Source organism: Antedon mediterranea, chromosome 8 (assembly GCF_964355755.1).
Source record: "Antedon mediterranea chromosome 8, ecAntMedi1.1, whole genome shotgun sequence".
In the NCBI taxonomy this organism is placed as follows: Eukaryota; Metazoa; Echinodermata; class Crinoidea; order Comatulida; family Antedonidae; genus Antedon; species Antedon mediterranea.
In genome coordinates this window covers 27,648,009-27,667,393 of record NC_092677.1, presented here as the reverse complement: position 1 = coordinate 27,667,393, position 19,385 = coordinate 27,648,009, and the positions used below count along the sequence as shown (strand labels likewise).

Genomic DNA, 19,385 nt, shown 5'->3' with positions numbered 1-19,385 from the left:
TTGTAAAAATACCGTAATTGGGTCAGTCCTACCAACTTAATTAAATTGTTTTTTAAAGATAAGGCTACCAGCATACCCGCATAAAAAAGTGTTTTTAAAATGCACATGGATATTCTTTGCATCATCTAAATCTAATTTAATCATCATCAAATCTAACAGGAACGTTCACTAGCTCTAGAAACTATTTAATTAGCGCTTCTTCTTTTTTCGATTGTCCTTTTTGCTGTTTTTTGTAATTTTTTTATGTTGCTTTGTTTGTCTTTTTTGCTGTTCTTTCAAAGGACCTCATTGGAAACAAGTCCGTAGAGGACTTTTATGAGTTATCCTTGGCATCCTTGTTTTATATTGGTATTTTTATATTTGCCAATTTTAATTGTATGTCTGTGATATTTTATGTACTGATGCCGAAATAAATCAAATCAAATCAAATCAAATAATTTAACATTTGTTGCACGTCATAAACCTAAATATTAGTTCATTCCAAACATAAGAAAATTATAACAATATAGCTCTGTATAAATTAATTTTAAACATTATTGAATTGTTTATATAGACTTAAAATTATCTTATTTGAGTTTAATTTGGTTCCATGTGATAAACATAAAATAATAATTATTTAATTCAATAAAAAATGCTTGTATATTAGAAAGTTGTGGGCATTAGCCGGGCATATTTCAACCTACCAAAATGGTATGAATAATATCCCTCACATGACCTTTCCATAGGAATCAACACAACAACACGTATCAAGAATACAACGTGATATTTCTTGTTTTCTACCGTTAAATTGTGACTTATATTTACTAAAATTGACAGGATATATTATAATGCCTTCTAGGATGACAAGACATCGGAAACCAAAAATGAAGACACGACGAGCGAATGATGAAGTTTCACCGCCAAACAACGACGAAACAACTTGCTCATTTGATGACATGACATTGGGAATGCTTCGCCCAGAAAAGACTGTATTCTTTCTTTTCTTCATTGTGTTTATAGGTTCTATAGTTTACGAACTAAATGTAGCACCAGACTCTATCTTCTCGAACCCTCAAAACCTCTTCAATCAAGTATTTGTCAAGTGGGGATGGGGTTGGACTTTATGCTTTTTGACCCCCTACATGGTTTTATCTGGTCTTCTTACATGTGATAAACAATGGTATTTAGTACTTAAAGATGGTTTGCGCTTAGCGATTGCAACATTCTTTTGGTATATTACTGTGAATCTATTTTTAGCTATTGAACAGGCGACCGGAGCTTGTGATGCAGAAGGTTTTGCTACAAAGAAATCCTGTGTACACGCTGAATCCAACTGGAAAGGCTTCGACATCTCAGGGCATACTTTTATACTAATGCACAGTATGCTGACAATATTAGAAGAACTGCGATCAATGAATGCAATTTGTAAATATAAATATTCTACAGATCGCAACAAGAAATGGTTGTCAAAAATACTACCACCACTAATTTATATATTTGCTATTCTGTTGTTACTATTGTGTTGTTTGTGGGTTTGGATGTTGTTGTGTACTGCTGTTTATTTTCATACCTTTTTGGAAAAGATCATAGCTGCCGTGATTGCTATTGTCATATGGTTATTAACATACCAGTTCTGGTATAAAAAAACGTTCTCGCCTGGATCACCAGTTAGAACAGTTGAATGAGGATTAAACTATTCCCAGATCAAGGATGAACACACCTGTTCCGGTCCGGTACCGGCAAATCAAATCGAACGTAAAATGTTTCGTTTTCACGACGCTTTACGCGGCGCGGCTATGCGGAAATCGATATATGCACGTAGTAACCGCATGAAAACGAAACATTTTACGTTTGATTTGATTTTCCGGCGCCGGACCGAAGCCGTGCCGTAACGTCCAGGTGTAAAGACCCTTAATACAGATTAATACTGGTTCCTGCTAATGTACATTCCATATAAAATTAGGTGTCTTGAAAAATGTTAAATTGAATATTTTAGATAGATATTGAACTTAAAATATAAAACATTAATTAAAATTGAACACATACCTAAATTACGTTCACCAAAATGTTATAATAGTACTTTTAAATACTTTTAAATATTTTTAATAAAGCGTGGTTCCCACTAGAACGCAACGCAGCAACGTATTGACGCAAAATGCTGTATTGCGTAATCACAAATAGGAACCGACGACGCAACAATGATGCAAAAATCGCAGGTTTGATTTCACGCCGGCGGGGGCAAACACAATTATTGTAAGGGTATTTGCTTACGTTGCGTTACGTTGCGTCGCTAGTGGGAACCAAGCTTAAGAATGGAACACATTGAACCTAGTACAGTACTATTAGGACGAGAAAACAATGTTGGTGCTAGAAAAATGTGTCGCCTGTCCCGTCCCTGGAGATTACTCAAACTATGAAAGATTATACAAAGTGTGGAAATGTTATTTATTTAAAATACTTTTTTCTTTGTAATTTTACATTTTTAGCATAAAGCGTGGTTTCCACTAGCGACGCAACACAAGGACGTAACGCAACGCAAGTGAATTGACCAGTCACAAGCGATGGCTTATTCGCTTGTGATTGCTAACTGTCTATAACTTCGCTTGTCATTGGTTAAAACGCTTGTGTTGCGTTTACGTCCTTGCGTTACGTTCTAGTGGGAACCAAGCTTTACTAATAAACAAATATTTACTTGATGGTATGATTTTGAAAGGACAAAACAAATATTGTTAATAACAATTGATATATTGTTATATTTTAGAAATGTTTTGTAATACTTTAACTAATAATAAATGTAGATGTTGTAATTGTACATTTTAATGACAAAATGTAGTTGTAGTAATAAATCAAATAGAATTTTGATTTGTGTATATTTTTTTTATCAAAGTAACATCCTTTTCTAATCCAAAATGTAAACCAGTAAAATAAAAAACAGCTTGACGCCTGACAGAACTTTCTTGAAACACGAAGGTTTTACATTTCATGAACTATGTCTCAATAATACCAATCGAAACCAAGAGGAAAATGTTTTCACTTTTCTTCCAGTTTGATGATGATAACGTTGATGATAATAATAGTGATGATGATATAGTGATGATAATGATGATATCCACACGCTGTGGTGAATTTCAAAGAGTGAGCACAATATTTGTTGGTTTTTGTTAACATGGTCTCCCATGGTCTATATTTAAAAAAAATTCTCTTCCACCTGGCGAAGCTGATCAGTTATATAATTTAGCAAATTTTTATTGAGCACACAGTGAACTTTTTATCTATTTCAATTTCCTGAAAACGTGCATGGTCAAACCAATTTAAAAGTGCACCCAGGGTCACCATCATTTAATATTCCATAACTTTTATTTATAGCTCCTGTCGCGTTCCAGATAAATGTTATGCAGTGGTCACACGAACATGGTTCGGAAACTGACTATGTAATTTGTAAAAGGAAAATAGGCTTAGTCTGGTGGGGCTGCTGTATGAGTAATACGTGCCCGAATACGTGGCTTAAAAGAAAGTAACTTATCAAGTAATATCATTCGTGCACTGGTCAATGCATACTGAACATGGCGTCTATAAAACATGACATTCCATTCAGTTTGTCGTGTTTTTGTAAATTTCTATCTCTCAACACGCTGTGCAAGCTAAATCCCCAGGGCTCATGAACTTTGACCTACACCAGTTCTCAACAACAAACCGGTCATTACTGCTGCTGCTGCATACACACAACAGTGTCCAGTGTGATACACACAACACTGTCCACTGTGATACACGGTGGTCCACAAAACCAGAGTTTGTTTTGTTGTATATTGAGTTGGACATTATAAAATTATGTTACTTTGATGTTGGAAGAATTTTCAAGTAAAATGTCGCTACCTTTGTTATACCATGCCGAAAGCTCATTTTATTCACAGAGGGTAAGTAGTACTGTGTTGTAGTAGCCAGCCTATGTCTTTACAGTAGATAGTTAGATCTAAAATCATTATACAGCCTGCCAGCTACTCGCAAGCTATAGACATTAGTTATTTATGAGAGTGATGTAAGGATTCAAAATTGATTAATCTAAATCTTATCAACTCTGTGGCCTATAGAACTTTACCATAGAACTGCTCCATTTTTCATTTATTCAGCTGAAGTTCAATCACAAGGTCACATGGTGCATTTAATAACTGATTACATTAATTACATAGTTGAATCTCTTTCTCTTTTCAGGCAAGGCTTGGTTTTGCAGAAAAAGGTGTAAAACACCGTCGATATCATGTGACTCACAAAGCTGGTGAAAACCTGTTGCCATGGTTCATGCGCATCAACCCAAAAGGAGAGGTACCGGTTGTCGAGCACGACAAACGAATTATAATAGATTCGGAGGCTATCTTAGATTATCTGGACCAGATTGCACCAGAGGGTTAGTTGACTCTCAGTATCAACACCGTCACAAGATTGTTTATTTCCTAATTGTCCGCGTTGCATTACAACCCCTTTTTTATGTTAAAAAAAGTAAAGTAATGTAATTCCTCTGTCCCCTTTGCAGTATAAATTTAAATTGACATCATCCTACTTTAGCAATGTATTACACATTTTAAAAACTTGTCATAAAAAAATATTTTTATATTTGGAAAAAAAAAAAAGCTCTAATTAATTTTTAAAAGCAATTTAGAAGAAAAATTATTTTAGATATTTATTTTAATTTATAGAAATTCGTTTTTTTGCTTATATTAGGAGCAAGATTAACCCCTGACATGTCAAGCAAAGAAGGTGCCAAAGTTCACCGATTTAAGAACCTACTTAAGTCTGTCAATATTGGTATCTTGATGCTTGGAAGTAAACATCATGCGCAAGAAATAGGAGCAGTGAAAGTGAATGATTTTAATGCATGGTTAGGACATTTTGTAAAATGTAAGTGACGTTGTAGTTGAGTGATTGCTTACCAATCCCAAGGCATTTGGTTCAAATCCTGTTAAATCCAAAGAGTCCTATTCTACTGGGTGACTCATTATATTAAGTCAATCCTAGATTGTTGCATATCTAAAGATCTCTTCTAATTTTTGTTTAATCCCAGGATGTGAAGCCTAGTCACCCAACTGGACAGTCTACCAATGACATTTATTTTTTATTAATTTGAATTTATTTTTTATTAATTTAAATTTATTTGTTATTAATTTAAAAATGTACACAAAACTTGACCATTCACCATTTTTGAAAAAAAAAATTTTAATTTTTTTTTTACCATTTATTTTACCATTTTTTTTATCAAGGCTGTAATTATGTACTCACAAAATGTTAATAATATGTACCAACCTTTCATTCATTTTCAGGTTTCATTCATTTTCTTTTGTTTATAAATTATAGTAAAACTGTCGAAAGGTATCCGTATTATGAAGTGGTACTCCAGAATATATCCAGACTTAAAGTTTGCATACGATGCTAAGATTCTGACATATGACAAGAAAGGTGGTATTCAACTTGATGTTCTGCTAGCTGAAATTAAACATTGCCAAGAAGTTTTTGATGAAATTGAAGCGCAACTTGTTCAGGTTATTCAAGAGTTTAACGGTAAGTCATAGTCAGATTATAATCCACCCCTCCCCCTCCTCTAAACACAACCACCCTCCCTCCCCCACCAAACCCTAAGTTCTAAATATTTTAATGCAAAAGCTAGGACATTTAATTCAACACTTTTTAATTTTTTCCGGTTTTCTATTACAAAAAAGTGTAATTAATTAGCGTCATGTCGTTTCTATTAAGCTAGCTCAGATATTTAATGTCCTACATTTGGCTTACTTACCCAGGAGAGTAAGTAAGGTCTTTAGGAAGGATGTACAAATGTGTGGTTTAAGTTAGCCTCTATTACAAGAAGATATTAGGCTGCTTAGTATACTTGGGAAAGGAACTGTTTAACCCTTGTTCCCATAATTACTAACTGTAAACAGAAAATAATTGTTAACAACTAGAGTAATGTAATAGAACTACAGAATATTGTGTGAAATGAAATTGGTAAACACTTTGGTTTTAAAGTTCCTTTTAGAAGTGTGGCTGATTGAAGCTCACTAACTTTCACATAAAGTTCAAATGTGTCACAATAATGATTGATATTTTCTCATTTCAACTTTTTATAGAATCAGCACCGTCATCAGAGGAGTTACCATGGCTATGCTCACAAACATTCACAATTGCTGATATATTTTTATCGACAATTCTTCATCGTTTAGTTTCAATTGGACTTGACGAGAAATTCTTCAGAAGGGGAACGCGGCCGCATATAGAAGCGTATTATCAGCGAGTTTTACAACGACCTTCTTTTCGTAAAACTTGTTTGTATTCCAACAGAGCACTGTGGGCGTTGGCTATCCCGATTCTTAAGTATAAAATCAAGAGAACAGCTCCATATGTTTCAATTATAGGTGTTTTAGGGGCCGCCTTCTTTATGTATTATAAACATCGTAGGTAATCATAAACTAATGCAATTTCTTTGCTTATTTCCCTGAATAAATTCTGGATCGGAAGACAAACTTTAACCAAAATAGATGTGTGCAAAAATAAAATAAAATTAATTAAATAAAATATGATTATTAGCATATATATTATTGATTCATAATATTTTAAAGTATATATTTTAAGCATGGGTATGGTATTGTATAATAGCAATAGCAGGGCTTGTACAATAATTGTAGTTAATCATGAAATCCAGCTAAAGACTATTAGATAAACCTATTATTTATTTGAGTTTGTTAATTTTTTTTTCTTTAAGGAACTGTTACTTTGTAATGGTAATTTTTAGTCATTATTATATTAGGTATTATTATATTAAATAAAGATAACATTAATATATTTATTTTAATTAAAACTGAAATTAATATGGATTCTGATGTATCCATTATTAATTACTAAGCTTCCCATTAGACACGACGCAATGTAAGCGCGCCGCATGCAAGTAATCTCACCAATCATGATGGGTCATCCAAACTGTTGCTTGTGATTGGTCAAATTACTCGTTTCGTCCAAGTAATATTACGAAAGATTTTGTTTATGATAAATAACAAGACTGTAGGCCTCCTAAATTCGGCTGGAAAATTTGGGATTTTGACCCAAAGTAATCGTAATAAAGTAATACCAATGACTGTTAAAAGAACTTTATATAATACAATATGAAGGTGCCATTCTATAAAATATAATGCTAGGTTCCCACCAGAGACGCAACGTTAGTGATTTCTTATTGGTCAACTCGCTTGCGTTGCGTCTACGCCGCTAGGGGAACCTCTGTAGGTAAAGCTTGGTTCCCACTAGCGACGCAACGTAAGCGAGTTTACCACCAATCAACAAGCGATGGATTATTCGAACAGTCGCTTGTGATTGGTCAACTCGCTTGCGTTGCGTCTACGTCGCTAGGGGAACCTCTGTAGGTAAAGCTTGGTTCCCACTAGCGACGCAACGTAAGCGAGTTTACCAACAAGCGATGGATTATTCGAACAGTCGCTTGTGATTGGTCAACTCGCTTGCGTTGCGTCTACTTGTTGCGTTGCTAGTGGGAACCACGCTTAAGGACGTAACTACTACTACACGTAAAGCCCGGCGCACACTAGAGCTTTCGGCTGAGCCACCAACTGGCACGAGTAACACTTGGCTCACTAAAAAATTTGCCGCAAATTGTGATCGCGTTCTATCGGACGCACACTAAACGCCTTCAGTACGCGATTTGCTGATTGGATAGTTACTTAATACGCTATACGGCACGCGCTGACCTGACATATAATAAATTAGAACATGTCATTCGCAGTGGAATTTTTTAGTGAGCTATCTGCTTACGTTCGGCGCAGACTTGCGGAAAATGGCACGCGTGCCAAAAAATATTAAACATGATAGATATTTTCCTCAGCGGCATGCGTAGCCGATTCCTCACGAATTCCCCGGCCCGGCGCACACTGTGAGCAAAGTGTTACTCGTGCCAGTTGGCTCAGCCGGCGGAAGCTCTAGTGTGCGCCGGGCTTAACAAGCGACGCCGATCATCGTCCTGCTGAACGGTCGCTTGTTATTGGTCACGTTAATACATGCGTTGCGCGTACGTCATTCTAGATTGGAAACCAAACTAACTGGTAAAAAAAAGATTAATTTTCAGATATCTATGTTAATTCATTAATGATGCCGAATATATACAAATAGGACGTCCAGGATATTTTAAAATGTGCCCTCAAATGTTGTAAACATTAGTTGAATTTGACAGACGACATGTTTTTTAATATTTTCCCTAGCGAAGGCAACCTATTTTCGTGTTCTTTATAATGAGTTATTTCCCTTTAGAATTATGTCATTTTATCTTGTCAAAATCATTTCCATTTTTCTTACAATCTCGTGTATTTTATTTTAGCCAATTTCTTCATTTTCTTCAATTATAGTTCCAAATAATAAGTGCAAATTTAAAGTAATGACAACATTTAATAAACTTTTTACGTAGTTTATATCTATCAGCTGCTACTGCTTTGACGGATTTTTTCGAAAGTTTTTCCGATTTTCGTAATTCCTTGATTGACACCAAATTGTTAGTTATTAATTCCATTGCAATCTAATGATGCGTGTCCATTTGGGGTTTTTTGTATTATTTGCATCGTTTTTTTGCTTGCTTATAACAATTATTATTTAAGTGTTTTGTGTTTTTTGTCTTTAGAAATCTTGTGGAGAAAAAAATAAGTAGAAGTTATTAATTCCAAAATATTGCCGGCGCGTCCTGTAACGTCCAATGGTCCTACCATGTTGTTGAAGATTCGAATAACCCGTATTAGTTTGTGGGTGACGTTGATTGAAATCGTTTACTCATTCTGGTTTTTAAAATCCCATAAAACACAATAAAAAAACCTAAATTTGCAATATCTTCCAAAATAATAGCCTTGAGCTAAACGTCAAAATGTAAATGAAATCATTCAACGATATATCATTATTGTGTAGTGTTGATTGACAACAGACAGCTAGTGTTGCATTTGAACCAATTTCACAGACCTATATTTATGCGATTTTTAAAAATATAATTATAATATTCTACTGGAGCTTAGTTCCCACTAACGCAAGGACGTAAGAGACGCAACGCAAACGAGTTGACCAATGACAAGGGACAGTCGAATAAATCCATCGCTTGTGATTGGCCAAATCCCTTACGTTGCCTTACGTCGTTTGTGTTACGTCTCTGTGGGAACCAAGCATTTGAAGCAAAATTATCATTATTTTTACTATCCCACAAAACGATAGTCAAAACGTAAGTCGTGCATTATAATATTTGAGCTTCACACACAAGCTTCGACTTTCTTGGATTTGAAAAGAAATTAATTTTGATTTGATTCGAATCCTGGCTTAGTGTGAACGTAGCTTTAAAATCGGACTAACGACAATTCCCACTGTTTCGTTTTTGCGCGTATCCGATCCAATCCAGACAAACGCACAATGCATGGTGTCTAATATATATAGTAATAAAAACGAAGGCACGAACACATTGTCTTTTTTAATCTGAAACGCTTATTAGGCCTTTTTGGCTAGTGACCTATCTAGCATTTGGCACGGTCATACAGTTTTTATTAAAATCACCTTGGGCTATGACTGTCCAATTTTTTTAATAACATGATTTGGTCAAATTTTGCGGGATATATTAAGCCTAATACTTGACGTTATGTTAGAATTGCATTAGGGACGCTCTGACGCACATCTGTCATCTTTGTAAAGGTTGAATTGCTGTTTACACACACGCACAATATTGACACGCACGCGTGCAATTATTGTTGATGTCAAATCAACCTGTAGGTCCTATACCTAGTCATCTCGTGCAGTCAGAGCGATTATGTTATTTGGACATTATGTTTATATTATTTATAATAATGGTGGAGAGGTATATATTTTGGGAGGTGGAAATAAAAAAAAAGAAACAAAAGCGCGCTAAAACAGTAAACTTTGGCTTAGTGAAATATTGTTGAATATTCATTAGCAAAAATTACAGCGTGACGATGTTAGAAAAGTAGGCGTGTCTTTTCGATGTTGAATTTCTACTAGCAGGGCGAGAGAGCGGCGAATTTTACCAAATTTTTCTGCTAATAAAAGTTCTTTCCCTTTTAATTAATATGTATTCTTCACCTTTATTATACCATGCAGAATCCTCATTTTATTCACAACGAGTAAGTGCATAATTTATTATTTTAAACTACAAATTTCGAAGACTAACTAAGTTCAATTTATCTAGGCCTAATAAGGCCAACACAACAAGTTGATTTCCGTCGACTCCACCACGTCCGTGAGCCGTATTATGGCATTATGCAGTGGTTGGGAAGTGGTCCAGAGGGAGTTTAAAAAACAACTCCCTAGCTTGACCCTATTAATTACAGTTCTTTCTTCATACTATTTATCTTCCTTGGACCCGGTGTAGTAGGCCTGGACTTATGTAACATTTCACAAACAGAATCAATTATTTGTTTAAAAAATAAACCATTTTTTCTATACTTTTTGTATAGGCCAGACTTGGATTTGAGGAGAAGAGAGTACCATATCGAAAAAAACTGGTGAATATTCAACTAGGAGAGCAAGTTGAACCATGGTTCATCAGGCTAAACCCACATGGAGAGGTCCCAATCGTCCAGCACAATAAGCGTCTCATCATAGACTCTGAAGCCATATTAAATTACTTGGATCAAATAACCCCACAAGGTATTTGTACTTCGCAATGTAAATTTAAACAATATATGATCTTATCCAACTCTATTATCAAACTTACACAATACTGTACATGAATGAAGAAATTTGATTGGTGTTTCATATTATAAATACAAAAGCAGAACACTTAAAACTGTTTTAAACACAACACCTTAGTTTGTTGCTGGAAAAAAATCCATATTAAATTTAAACAATAAGATCCTTTCTAACTTATCAAACTCACAATACATAAAGATATTTTATTTTCATTTCATATTTTAAATACACAACAAGCACACTTAAACCTGTTTTAAACACAACACCTGTAAATAACTGTTTAAAACACAACACCTATTTTCTTGTTTTTGGAAAACGGCCATAGTATTGTTCTGTTATCATTCATTAGTAGTTCATACTTGATATTTTTAATTCACTATTTTTATTTATTTGTAATTTCAAAATAAAGATATTATGCAATCAATATTTTCATTTAAAAAGTTTGATTAGCAAAAACTGAGGTCATTTTGTTTTTTTGCAGTTTTGTTTTTTGTGAATTTGACACATTTTATGAATGCGTAGCAATATGTTAGTTTTGTGTAGAATAATTGTTTTTGGCTGAACATGTTCCCCTGCAGTAATGATGATTGATATATCATCAGCACAATGACATTTATAACATTTTCTTTCTTTCTCATTCATTTAGCACCTAGTTTGACCCCTGACCCATCAACCGATGATGGTGCCAAAGTGAAACATTTTAAATCTTTATTGAAGTCTGTGGAAATTGAATATATTACATTTGGAACAATGTTACATCCAGAAATTGAATCTACCAAGAAAAGGTTTTTTAATCCAGCTCAAGTTCGTGGTAAATAAAATAAATTATTATTATTAAGTTTTTAGATGGTTTTAAATTAATTATTGAATATATATATACTCTGGATTACTTGTGAGTGATTTCCATTCTTTAAGTTAATTAATGTTATTAGTATTTCAACATATACAACAGTAATCACATGACTTGGGTTACAGGATGGAAACCAAAGCATCCTTCCTAAAGATTCACTCAAGTATGTTTCCGTCAGAAGGTTTAAATGTCAAAGGTCAAATTGTGACAAAATTACTGATTTTTTTTGTAGATGTTATGCTTGTTTAAATTATGTATTTGTATGTATTCAAGCATGTTACTTACTGGTGGCTTAATGTGGTTTTTCTCTAGGATAAAGGTGAAATAAAATTGTAAAAATTAAAATAAACTAAATCTTAGGTGAGGCCACTGTATTGGACAAGAAGAAATCCTGTTGTACAGTGTATGACTAAGATTTGAACCAAAATCCCTGTAATAGTAAGCATTTGAACCATTGTTAGTTTATTTGACAACACTATAATAATGTAATTATTGAAAATATGTTTTTGCTATTTACAGCCAAGTTTGATAAACCACAAAAAGTAATGCAGAATTATGCTGCTAAATTACCTGATCTACGTGGGATGTACGAGGGAAAGATTGCCAGAACTCAAGCCTTGGTAAACAAAATACTTGACCTTAAATATTGTATGAATTGTCTACAACGCTGTGATGAGGTCTTAACAGAAATTGAAGAGGAACTTAGTAAGGTCAAAGGCCAAGGTATGTATTGGAATAATACTGAATTGAAGTATTATACTTAATTATAATAAGGAAGGTAACTTAAACCTCAAAGAAAAGAATTTATTAATTATTTTAAACTGTTTTATATATTTATAATATCTAATGTTACATAATAGAAAGAAATAGACTTTTCCTGATACTTTATGATGACCCTATACCCTACCAGTACAAGTAGCTATTTATTTAAGGGTACAATTATTTGTATACTCTTTCAGAGTACCTATTTATGCAATGGCAATTAACATTTCAATGTAAACAGTAGTTTATATAACTTAAATGCTGACTACAGTAAAGACATAGTATAGTCAAACTTGCACTGGTTGTCCTGAAGTGTGTCCACACTAGCAAATGTGTCATCTCGGATATATTCTTGGGTGGCTTATTCCTTGTCTTCACACTCTCATTAGATTTATAACTTATTTAATTTTCAGTATATCACTTGGTGGTTCATAGTTTCTTTATGCCAATAAATATATTAATAAAACTTTATTTGAAAATTTCTTTCCATACAGGGTCACCAGAAGAAGGTCCTTGGTTGTGTTCTGAGAATTTTACTATCGCTGATATATACTTGGCTACTCTTCTTCACCGTATTGCTTTCCTTGGTTTAGGTCAAAGATTCTTCACCGGGGGCAAACGACCAAATTTAGAGGCATACTACGAGAGGGTTCAGAAAAGGCGTTCATTCCACAGGGCGTGCAGTTACTCTGGCTCTCTATTCTGGATGTGGGTATATCCTAATATGGTATACAGATTGAAACGGTCTTTCCCAAGTATTGTGGGTATGGGTGTGGTAGGACTAGCCATATTCGCTGCATTTAAATACAGCGACAAATTAAAAATGATAAAATTTTAATCTTAAATTTACCAACCAATTGTTGAAATGAAATTTTAAGGAAAGCTATTTTATGCATTCAGTACTAATTTGGAATAAATGTTCAAACATGTCTCAAAGCAGATTCCAAAAACCCACCAAATGTCTAAATTATAACAATTTTATGAATGTTTTTTTAGTATCTCTTATTTTATATAATTTCTTAGGTATCAATTCTGTATGTTGATTTGTTAATTTACATTTTTTAGCTGGTACCGTTACATTTTTCTTTGAAAAAATTACTAATTTTATTGTGCTCTGTCATTAACATTGGCCTGTATACAAATCCCATTTACTGTGGATGTTCAATGCCAATTATGGAATAACAGTACTGTCTTACAGTGTGCAGCATATAATGGAGACACCTTGATTCTGTGTTAAGCTAAGTCCAGCTACCTATCTATATAAGCTGCTTATTCATTAGTGTGTAGTTTGTCTAATTTTAAACCTTCAATGTCTAATTTTTGTAATAACATTGTAATTGTGACTATAATTCAGTGATGTGCCAATATGCTAATTTCACAGCAATGGTTTAAGATCTTTAAGCTACCTCAATATTGCAAATATAATAATTTTAAAAATCAAGATAACTATATCTTTTTGAAAGACATTTTTTACATATTTTAAGCAACAGTAAGACGTAAACTTTGATTTATTTTAAAGACCAACTTTAATTTTGTAACAAACTTGGTAGCTAAACTTGCATTACAAATATAAATGCGCTAGATAATAAATTTCTTTTTAGGAAAATGAAATGTACCAAATGACAGTGTAGTGTATTACAGTCACATCACATCGACCTTTCATTACAGTCTTTCAATACTCAAGAACATTTTATATAATTGTACAGAAATATTATATGATTTTATATTCAAATATATTATATACAATAGGGTAAGATAATAAATTAGTATGGCTTTCAGTTTCCCATCATGCCTCAGTAAGAGATATCAGGACTATGAAGAGGTAGTTAAGTTATTAATCTTCAGTTTTGCATTCAATTTTACCAAATTGTGTTCACATTGAAAACAACTGTTTTTAATCCGATTTATTTTTTAATTGTTGACTAATCAAAGAATTCATTGTTGTGATTGATATATAGTTTTAAAACATGATTATATTTTGTTAAATATTGGGTTTGATAATTAAATAGAACATATTAATAATCGGTTTTGTGTAGTATGTGTTTTTTTATTTTCATGTTTACATAAAATGTTATATATCAGTTGAATATTCTACAAAGGCCTAGAATCCCAATAATAATACACAGTTTTTTCAGACAGATTTATAACGTGCTAAAAACTGGGCGCTCAAATTTTCTGTTTGCCGCCCTCTATTTTTGTGCAAACTTTTAATTAAAAAAGTATTTATCACACCTTCAATACCTGAAACAATTGTATATTGTCTCAATACGATCGGACAGAATAATAATGTGTAGTAAAAATTAAGCAAACAAATCCAAAATATCATGAAACCCAAATAATAAATATCAAATAAATAAAGTTTTTTTTACGTTCGCCTTTGAAACATTGATGTAAACAAAATAAGGATTTGAGGGGTTTTTTTCTCCTGTAAATAAATTGATTATGTGCCTAACGGACTTTGTTCTAATCCCCTTGAACAACGCATATAAAAAATGCCGTATCAATTATCTGTAAGTGCGTAGGCGTTACTTAGGACGACGTTCCCTCTAAAAGAAAAACGTTATCTTTGGGAAAGATATCTCACCCTTCTAAACTTTTCAACGGTTCAACAGCAGCGATAATGTCAGCTACAAAAAAAAAATGTAACACATTTTCGTCGCCACACACTTGCTTAATTTGGCAGTGTGACAAACAACAATAAATGGTGTCTCCTGCGTACTCGCACGTTTAAAGTTGACTCTCTGGGCGCGCCCCTAACAGTTTATGTTGCGTAGCCAAGTTCATTAAGTGACATTTAAAAGTCAATGACCCAGAAAACAAACATGCACGCGAAAAAAAGCAAAACAAAGTAAAATTGATGGATGTATTTATAAATAAAATTGTGTAGGGCGCCATCATGATTTGATGAAACTTTACCTTTTTCTGTAATCGGAAGCGCGTACCGCGTATGCGTAACCGTATCCCTCGCGCGCGTGTCGGTAGGTGCTGTACCGGAAAGGCGTGTATTAAATTATATAGCAACCAACGTATTGCTAATTCACCATTTTACCTTATTTTTTTTCTGTTTTAAAGAATCCTACCAATCTTTGTTATAGTTAAAATATTCTAATAGGACTTTTCAAAGGTCATTGACCGCCTAAAACCAGAGACGGCTGTGACCTGGTTACGTAAGGCTTTGGACGCGTGTCAGCCGTTTTAGGTGATTACATTATTAAAACATCAGCGTCTTATCAATTTGCAATAACGAATCTATATAATTTCAATGAAATGAACATTGCACATGTAAATTAAATGTAAATTGGCACATCGCTTTATTTTCGAGTGACTGAATGCTGTTTTTGATTTAGTTGTTTCTATGGGACTAACTGGATAAGAGTCTACCAAAACGCAAACTACGACTGCGCCAATCTTCACTTTCATTTGTACGAATTTTTTACTGGCAGAAGTGCTTTCAATGCAAGAAAAGGGGTGAGTACGGTGGCCTGGTTTAAGACATGTTTTGCACCTCAACAGGCTCTGAAACAAGCAAGCAAGTCGAAAGTGAGTGGATACCAGCATTTATACAGAAAGATACTTTTGATGTAGGAAAGACACACTCATGTTTAAATCCCAATCGCCAAATAATGGCCGCTTTTGGTGGGTCGTCGAAGGATCGTATGCTGGGAGGAGAGCAGATGTGTTGTATTTGCCTAGAACAGTTCCACAACGTGTATGATGTGAGGGTTTTGCCGTGTATGCATACGTTTTGCAAACATTGTTTAACACAAAGGCTAGGGGAACCAGATAGAATCCAATGTCCACTGTGTTCTCATGAAACACCTTTGGGTGAACTGGGACTTAATTCTTTAACATCAAATCTCATACTCAATAATATTCTAGGTGTTGTTGGACAAGAAGATGATAAGGATATAAATGATTTCCATCTTTGTAAATCCTGCGAGGATAAACAGCTCGCAACTTGCATTTGTCGGCAATGCCAAGAACAGCTTTGCGATCGATGCGTGCACGCTCACCGACGGGTACGAATGACAAAAGATCACAATATTTGTCGTTTAGATGATTATTTTAACGATCACGGCCAACAAAACCAAAGCCCCGTACACTCGCCAAATTATAATTCCATCATCCATCAGCCGAATTTTGACAAAACTGTTAGTTATTGCGACGTCCACACAAATGAAGTTGTCCGTCTTTATTGTGATACCTGCTCGATGGCAATATGCCGGGAATGCACTATGCAAGAACACAGAGGTCACAATTGTGTGTATCTTCAAGACGCGGTGCAAAACAGCAAAGTGATAACGCAACGGTTACTAATGGAAGCAAACAACAGCATCAGGACTTTGGAGGACAGTATTAACTCGGCACAAAGTATGGCGGACAGAGTTGAGATGCATTCGCAAATGATCGTTAACGAAGTAAAAACCACTATTAAGAGACACATGACAGCATTGGAAGAACGGCAACGAGATTTGTTACTAAAAGTTGATAAAATTCGAAAAGTTAAAGAAAAAGCATTGAATTTTCAAGGTGAAGAATTACGCCAAGGGTTGGATAAAATATTGGATTCTATCAAATCAGTTGAGGGCGCTATGCAAAGTGGAAATGACATTGCAATCCTGAAAGCTAAAGATCGAATGGTGAAGCAAATGCAAACGATGAGAGGTCTACGAAATCTACTTGAGCCTCACGAGGATGATACAATCTTGTTTACACCACCAGATGGAGCCTTGCAGACTGCTATATCCTCCCTAGGGTTTGTCAGCAGCAGTGCTTACGCTCCAAATTGCATTGCTACCGGTGATGGCTTAAAACGAGCGTTACTTGGTAAACTCAGCACATTTCTCGTTCACGCCAGAGATCATAACAGCGAAGCCTCGTTCACAGGCGGTGAACCGGTTGTTGTGGTTCTACAAGGCCCCGACGGAGGAATATACCCCACAGATGTTCTAGATCGTGAAAATGGAACTTATCTAATAAGTTACCGGCTGCAAACAGAAGGGCCACATAGTGTGTCTGTTACAATAAGAGGGAGACATATTCGTGAGAGTCCTTTCACCGTTAATGTGAGAATGGGTCGCAGTTATCAAAATATTGGCGTGGTCCAAAAAGAATTTGGCTGTGAAGGTGAAGGGGATGGTGAACTCTGCCGGCCGTGGGGAATCACAACAAACAAAGATGGATATCTGATTATTGCTGATCGTAGCAACAACCGTATTCAGATTTTCAATCCAGATGGTACGTTTTTGCGAAAATTCGGTACGGCTGGATCAAGAAACGGTCAATTTGATAGACCAGCTGGAGTAGCCATTGATCCTGAAGAGAAGATTATTGTTGCCGATAAAGATAACCATCGAATTCAAGTATTCACTTTCGAAGGACAGTTTTTGTTTAAATTTGGAGAGAAAGGAAGCAAAAATGGACAGTTTAACTACCCATGGGACACTGCTTGTAACCGTGACGGAAAAATCCTGGTGTCCGACACCCGCAACCACCGTATTCAAATTTTCAATAACGACGGGACATTTATTAATAAGTACGGATTCGATGGTGCTCTATGGAAACATTTTGATTCTCCTCGTGGTGTGGCGTTTAACCCTGAAGGTCAAATTATTGTAACCGACTTCAATAATCATCGTTTGCTCGTGATAAATCCTGATTTTCCAGATTTTCAGTCTGCTCGTTTTCTCGGCTCGGAAGGAAGCAACATCGGCCAGTTCCTCCGTCCTCAAGGTGTTTGTGTGGATCAAGAGGGCAACATCATCGTGGCAGATTCTCGTAATCATCGTATTCAAGTGTTTCAACCCAACGGTACGTTCTTGTGCAGATTTGGATCTCCAGGTTCCGGTCTCGGTGAACTCGATCGACCCTCAGGGATATGTGTCTCTCCAGATGGCTATATTATTGTTGTGGACTTTGGAAATAATCGTGTGCAAATTTTTTAATACGGGTAAAAAAATCTTAGTAGATTTAGGCAGTATGTGTAAATAATGAAAACATGCGTCTAACTTAATATGCATTTCTCTACAACACGCTAAAATTTGTGTATGTTAATTATTAATGTTGTTGTTGTATATGTCGATGCTACAAGCATTTAAATTGGCGTTGTCAGCTTCTGTTGATGGTGTGTAGAATTCATGTTAATGCCAAATACAAATAAAATGTTGCCAAGTTAAAATGTTAAAAAAAAATGCAACAGAGTTACTAAAATTGATTATTGCGTATTTTATTCTAAAAAAAAATCTACCTCAGGTATTTCGTGATTTGTAGTGAAATGCATAGGCTGATCGCATGTCGTATCTCAGGGTCTGTTGTTGTGTACAAACGTCACTCGAATGATTATTATATCAAACAATTTTTTTTTTCTAATTGCTGCAGATTTTATGTGATGTGAATTTTGGCTGTTTTCTTGTAAATTAGTGATTTAATCAAGAATATAATAAATCTTGTAAAATAAAATAATAGCTTAATATTAATATTTTTTATTTTAAAAGTAGTAAATTAGACTAAGAGCCTCTGTTTTACAGAGGTATTTAAGTGTCCCATGTTTTTGTTTTTAGTGTTTTGATATTAACTACATTACCTCTATAAAAAATAACCATTTCCTATATTTAGGTGCTAAGTGACACACCTTCATTTTTTAATATCTTTAATATCAGAAGACCAGTAAAATTCTGTAATAAAGTGGAAGACTTTACTCCGACAAATGATTTATCCAAATTCGTACAGTAATCAAATAAGATGATATAGTAATTGTGTTCTGTTTTATGCAACTAAATTTATTATTTAATTAAATACAGTAGTATAGAAAAATGTATATCCCACAATGCCTCATTCAAAATAGTGGAAATTATGCATAATAGGCCTTTTTTTTACAGATTATATTATTCTTCCATAAAATATAGTAATACTAATTCAGGTTTTAATCAATTATTGTACCTCATCTATAAATGTTAGTGTTCATTTTACCTCAAACACTTAAACAAATGTGCTTAATAAGTCTAGCATTCTCAGGTCTTTTTTATCAAATTCATATCATTTTTTTGTTTTTTCTGAAACCATTTTAAATATATCTATGAAT

At 34.4% G+C, this 19,385-nt stretch overlaps 4 protein-coding genes across 4 annotated transcripts; all 4 read left to right on the top strand.

The window, feature by feature from the left end:
* The first annotated feature begins 717 nt into the window (after window positions 1-717).
* On the top strand, window positions 718-2,802 carry LOC140056491 (acyl-coenzyme A diphosphatase FITM2-like). The gene has a single exon (XM_072101875.1). It carries the CDS (start codon window positions 828-830, stop codon window positions 1,662-1,664), a length of 837 nt encoding a protein of 278 aa, XP_071957976.1. The 5' UTR covers window positions 718-827; the 3' UTR covers window positions 1,665-2,802.
* Window positions 2,803-3,464: 662 nt separating this feature from the next.
* LOC140056672 (ganglioside-induced differentiation-associated protein 1-like) lies at window positions 3,465-7,165 on the top strand. The gene is made up of 5 exons (XM_072102120.1): window positions 3,465-3,893; window positions 4,189-4,381; window positions 4,696-4,872; window positions 5,326-5,529; window positions 6,093-7,165. The coding sequence occupies exons 1-5, from the start codon at window positions 3,819-3,821 to the stop codon at window positions 6,422-6,424; spliced, it is 981 nt and encodes a 326-aa protein (XP_071958221.1). The 5' UTR covers window positions 3,465-3,818; the 3' UTR covers window positions 6,425-7,165.
* Window positions 7,166-10,009: 2,844 nt separating this feature from the next.
* Window positions 10,010-14,311, top strand: LOC140056452 (ganglioside-induced differentiation-associated protein 1-like). The gene is made up of 5 exons (XM_072101820.1): window positions 10,010-10,124; window positions 10,458-10,650; window positions 11,339-11,503; window positions 12,062-12,265; window positions 12,799-14,311. Exons 1-5 carry the CDS (start codon window positions 10,071-10,073, stop codon window positions 13,140-13,142), a joined length of 960 nt encoding a protein of 319 aa, XP_071957921.1. The 5' UTR covers window positions 10,010-10,070; the 3' UTR covers window positions 13,143-14,311.
* Window positions 14,312-15,614: 1,303 nt separating this feature from the next.
* LOC140056564 (E3 ubiquitin-protein ligase TRIM71-like) lies at window positions 15,615-18,699 on the top strand. Its single transcript, XM_072101977.1, has one exon. It carries the CDS (start codon window positions 15,799-15,801, stop codon window positions 18,247-18,249), a length of 2,451 nt encoding a protein of 816 aa, XP_071958078.1. The 5' UTR covers window positions 15,615-15,798; the 3' UTR covers window positions 18,250-18,699.
* The last annotated feature ends 686 nt before the right edge of the window (window positions 18,700-19,385 follow it).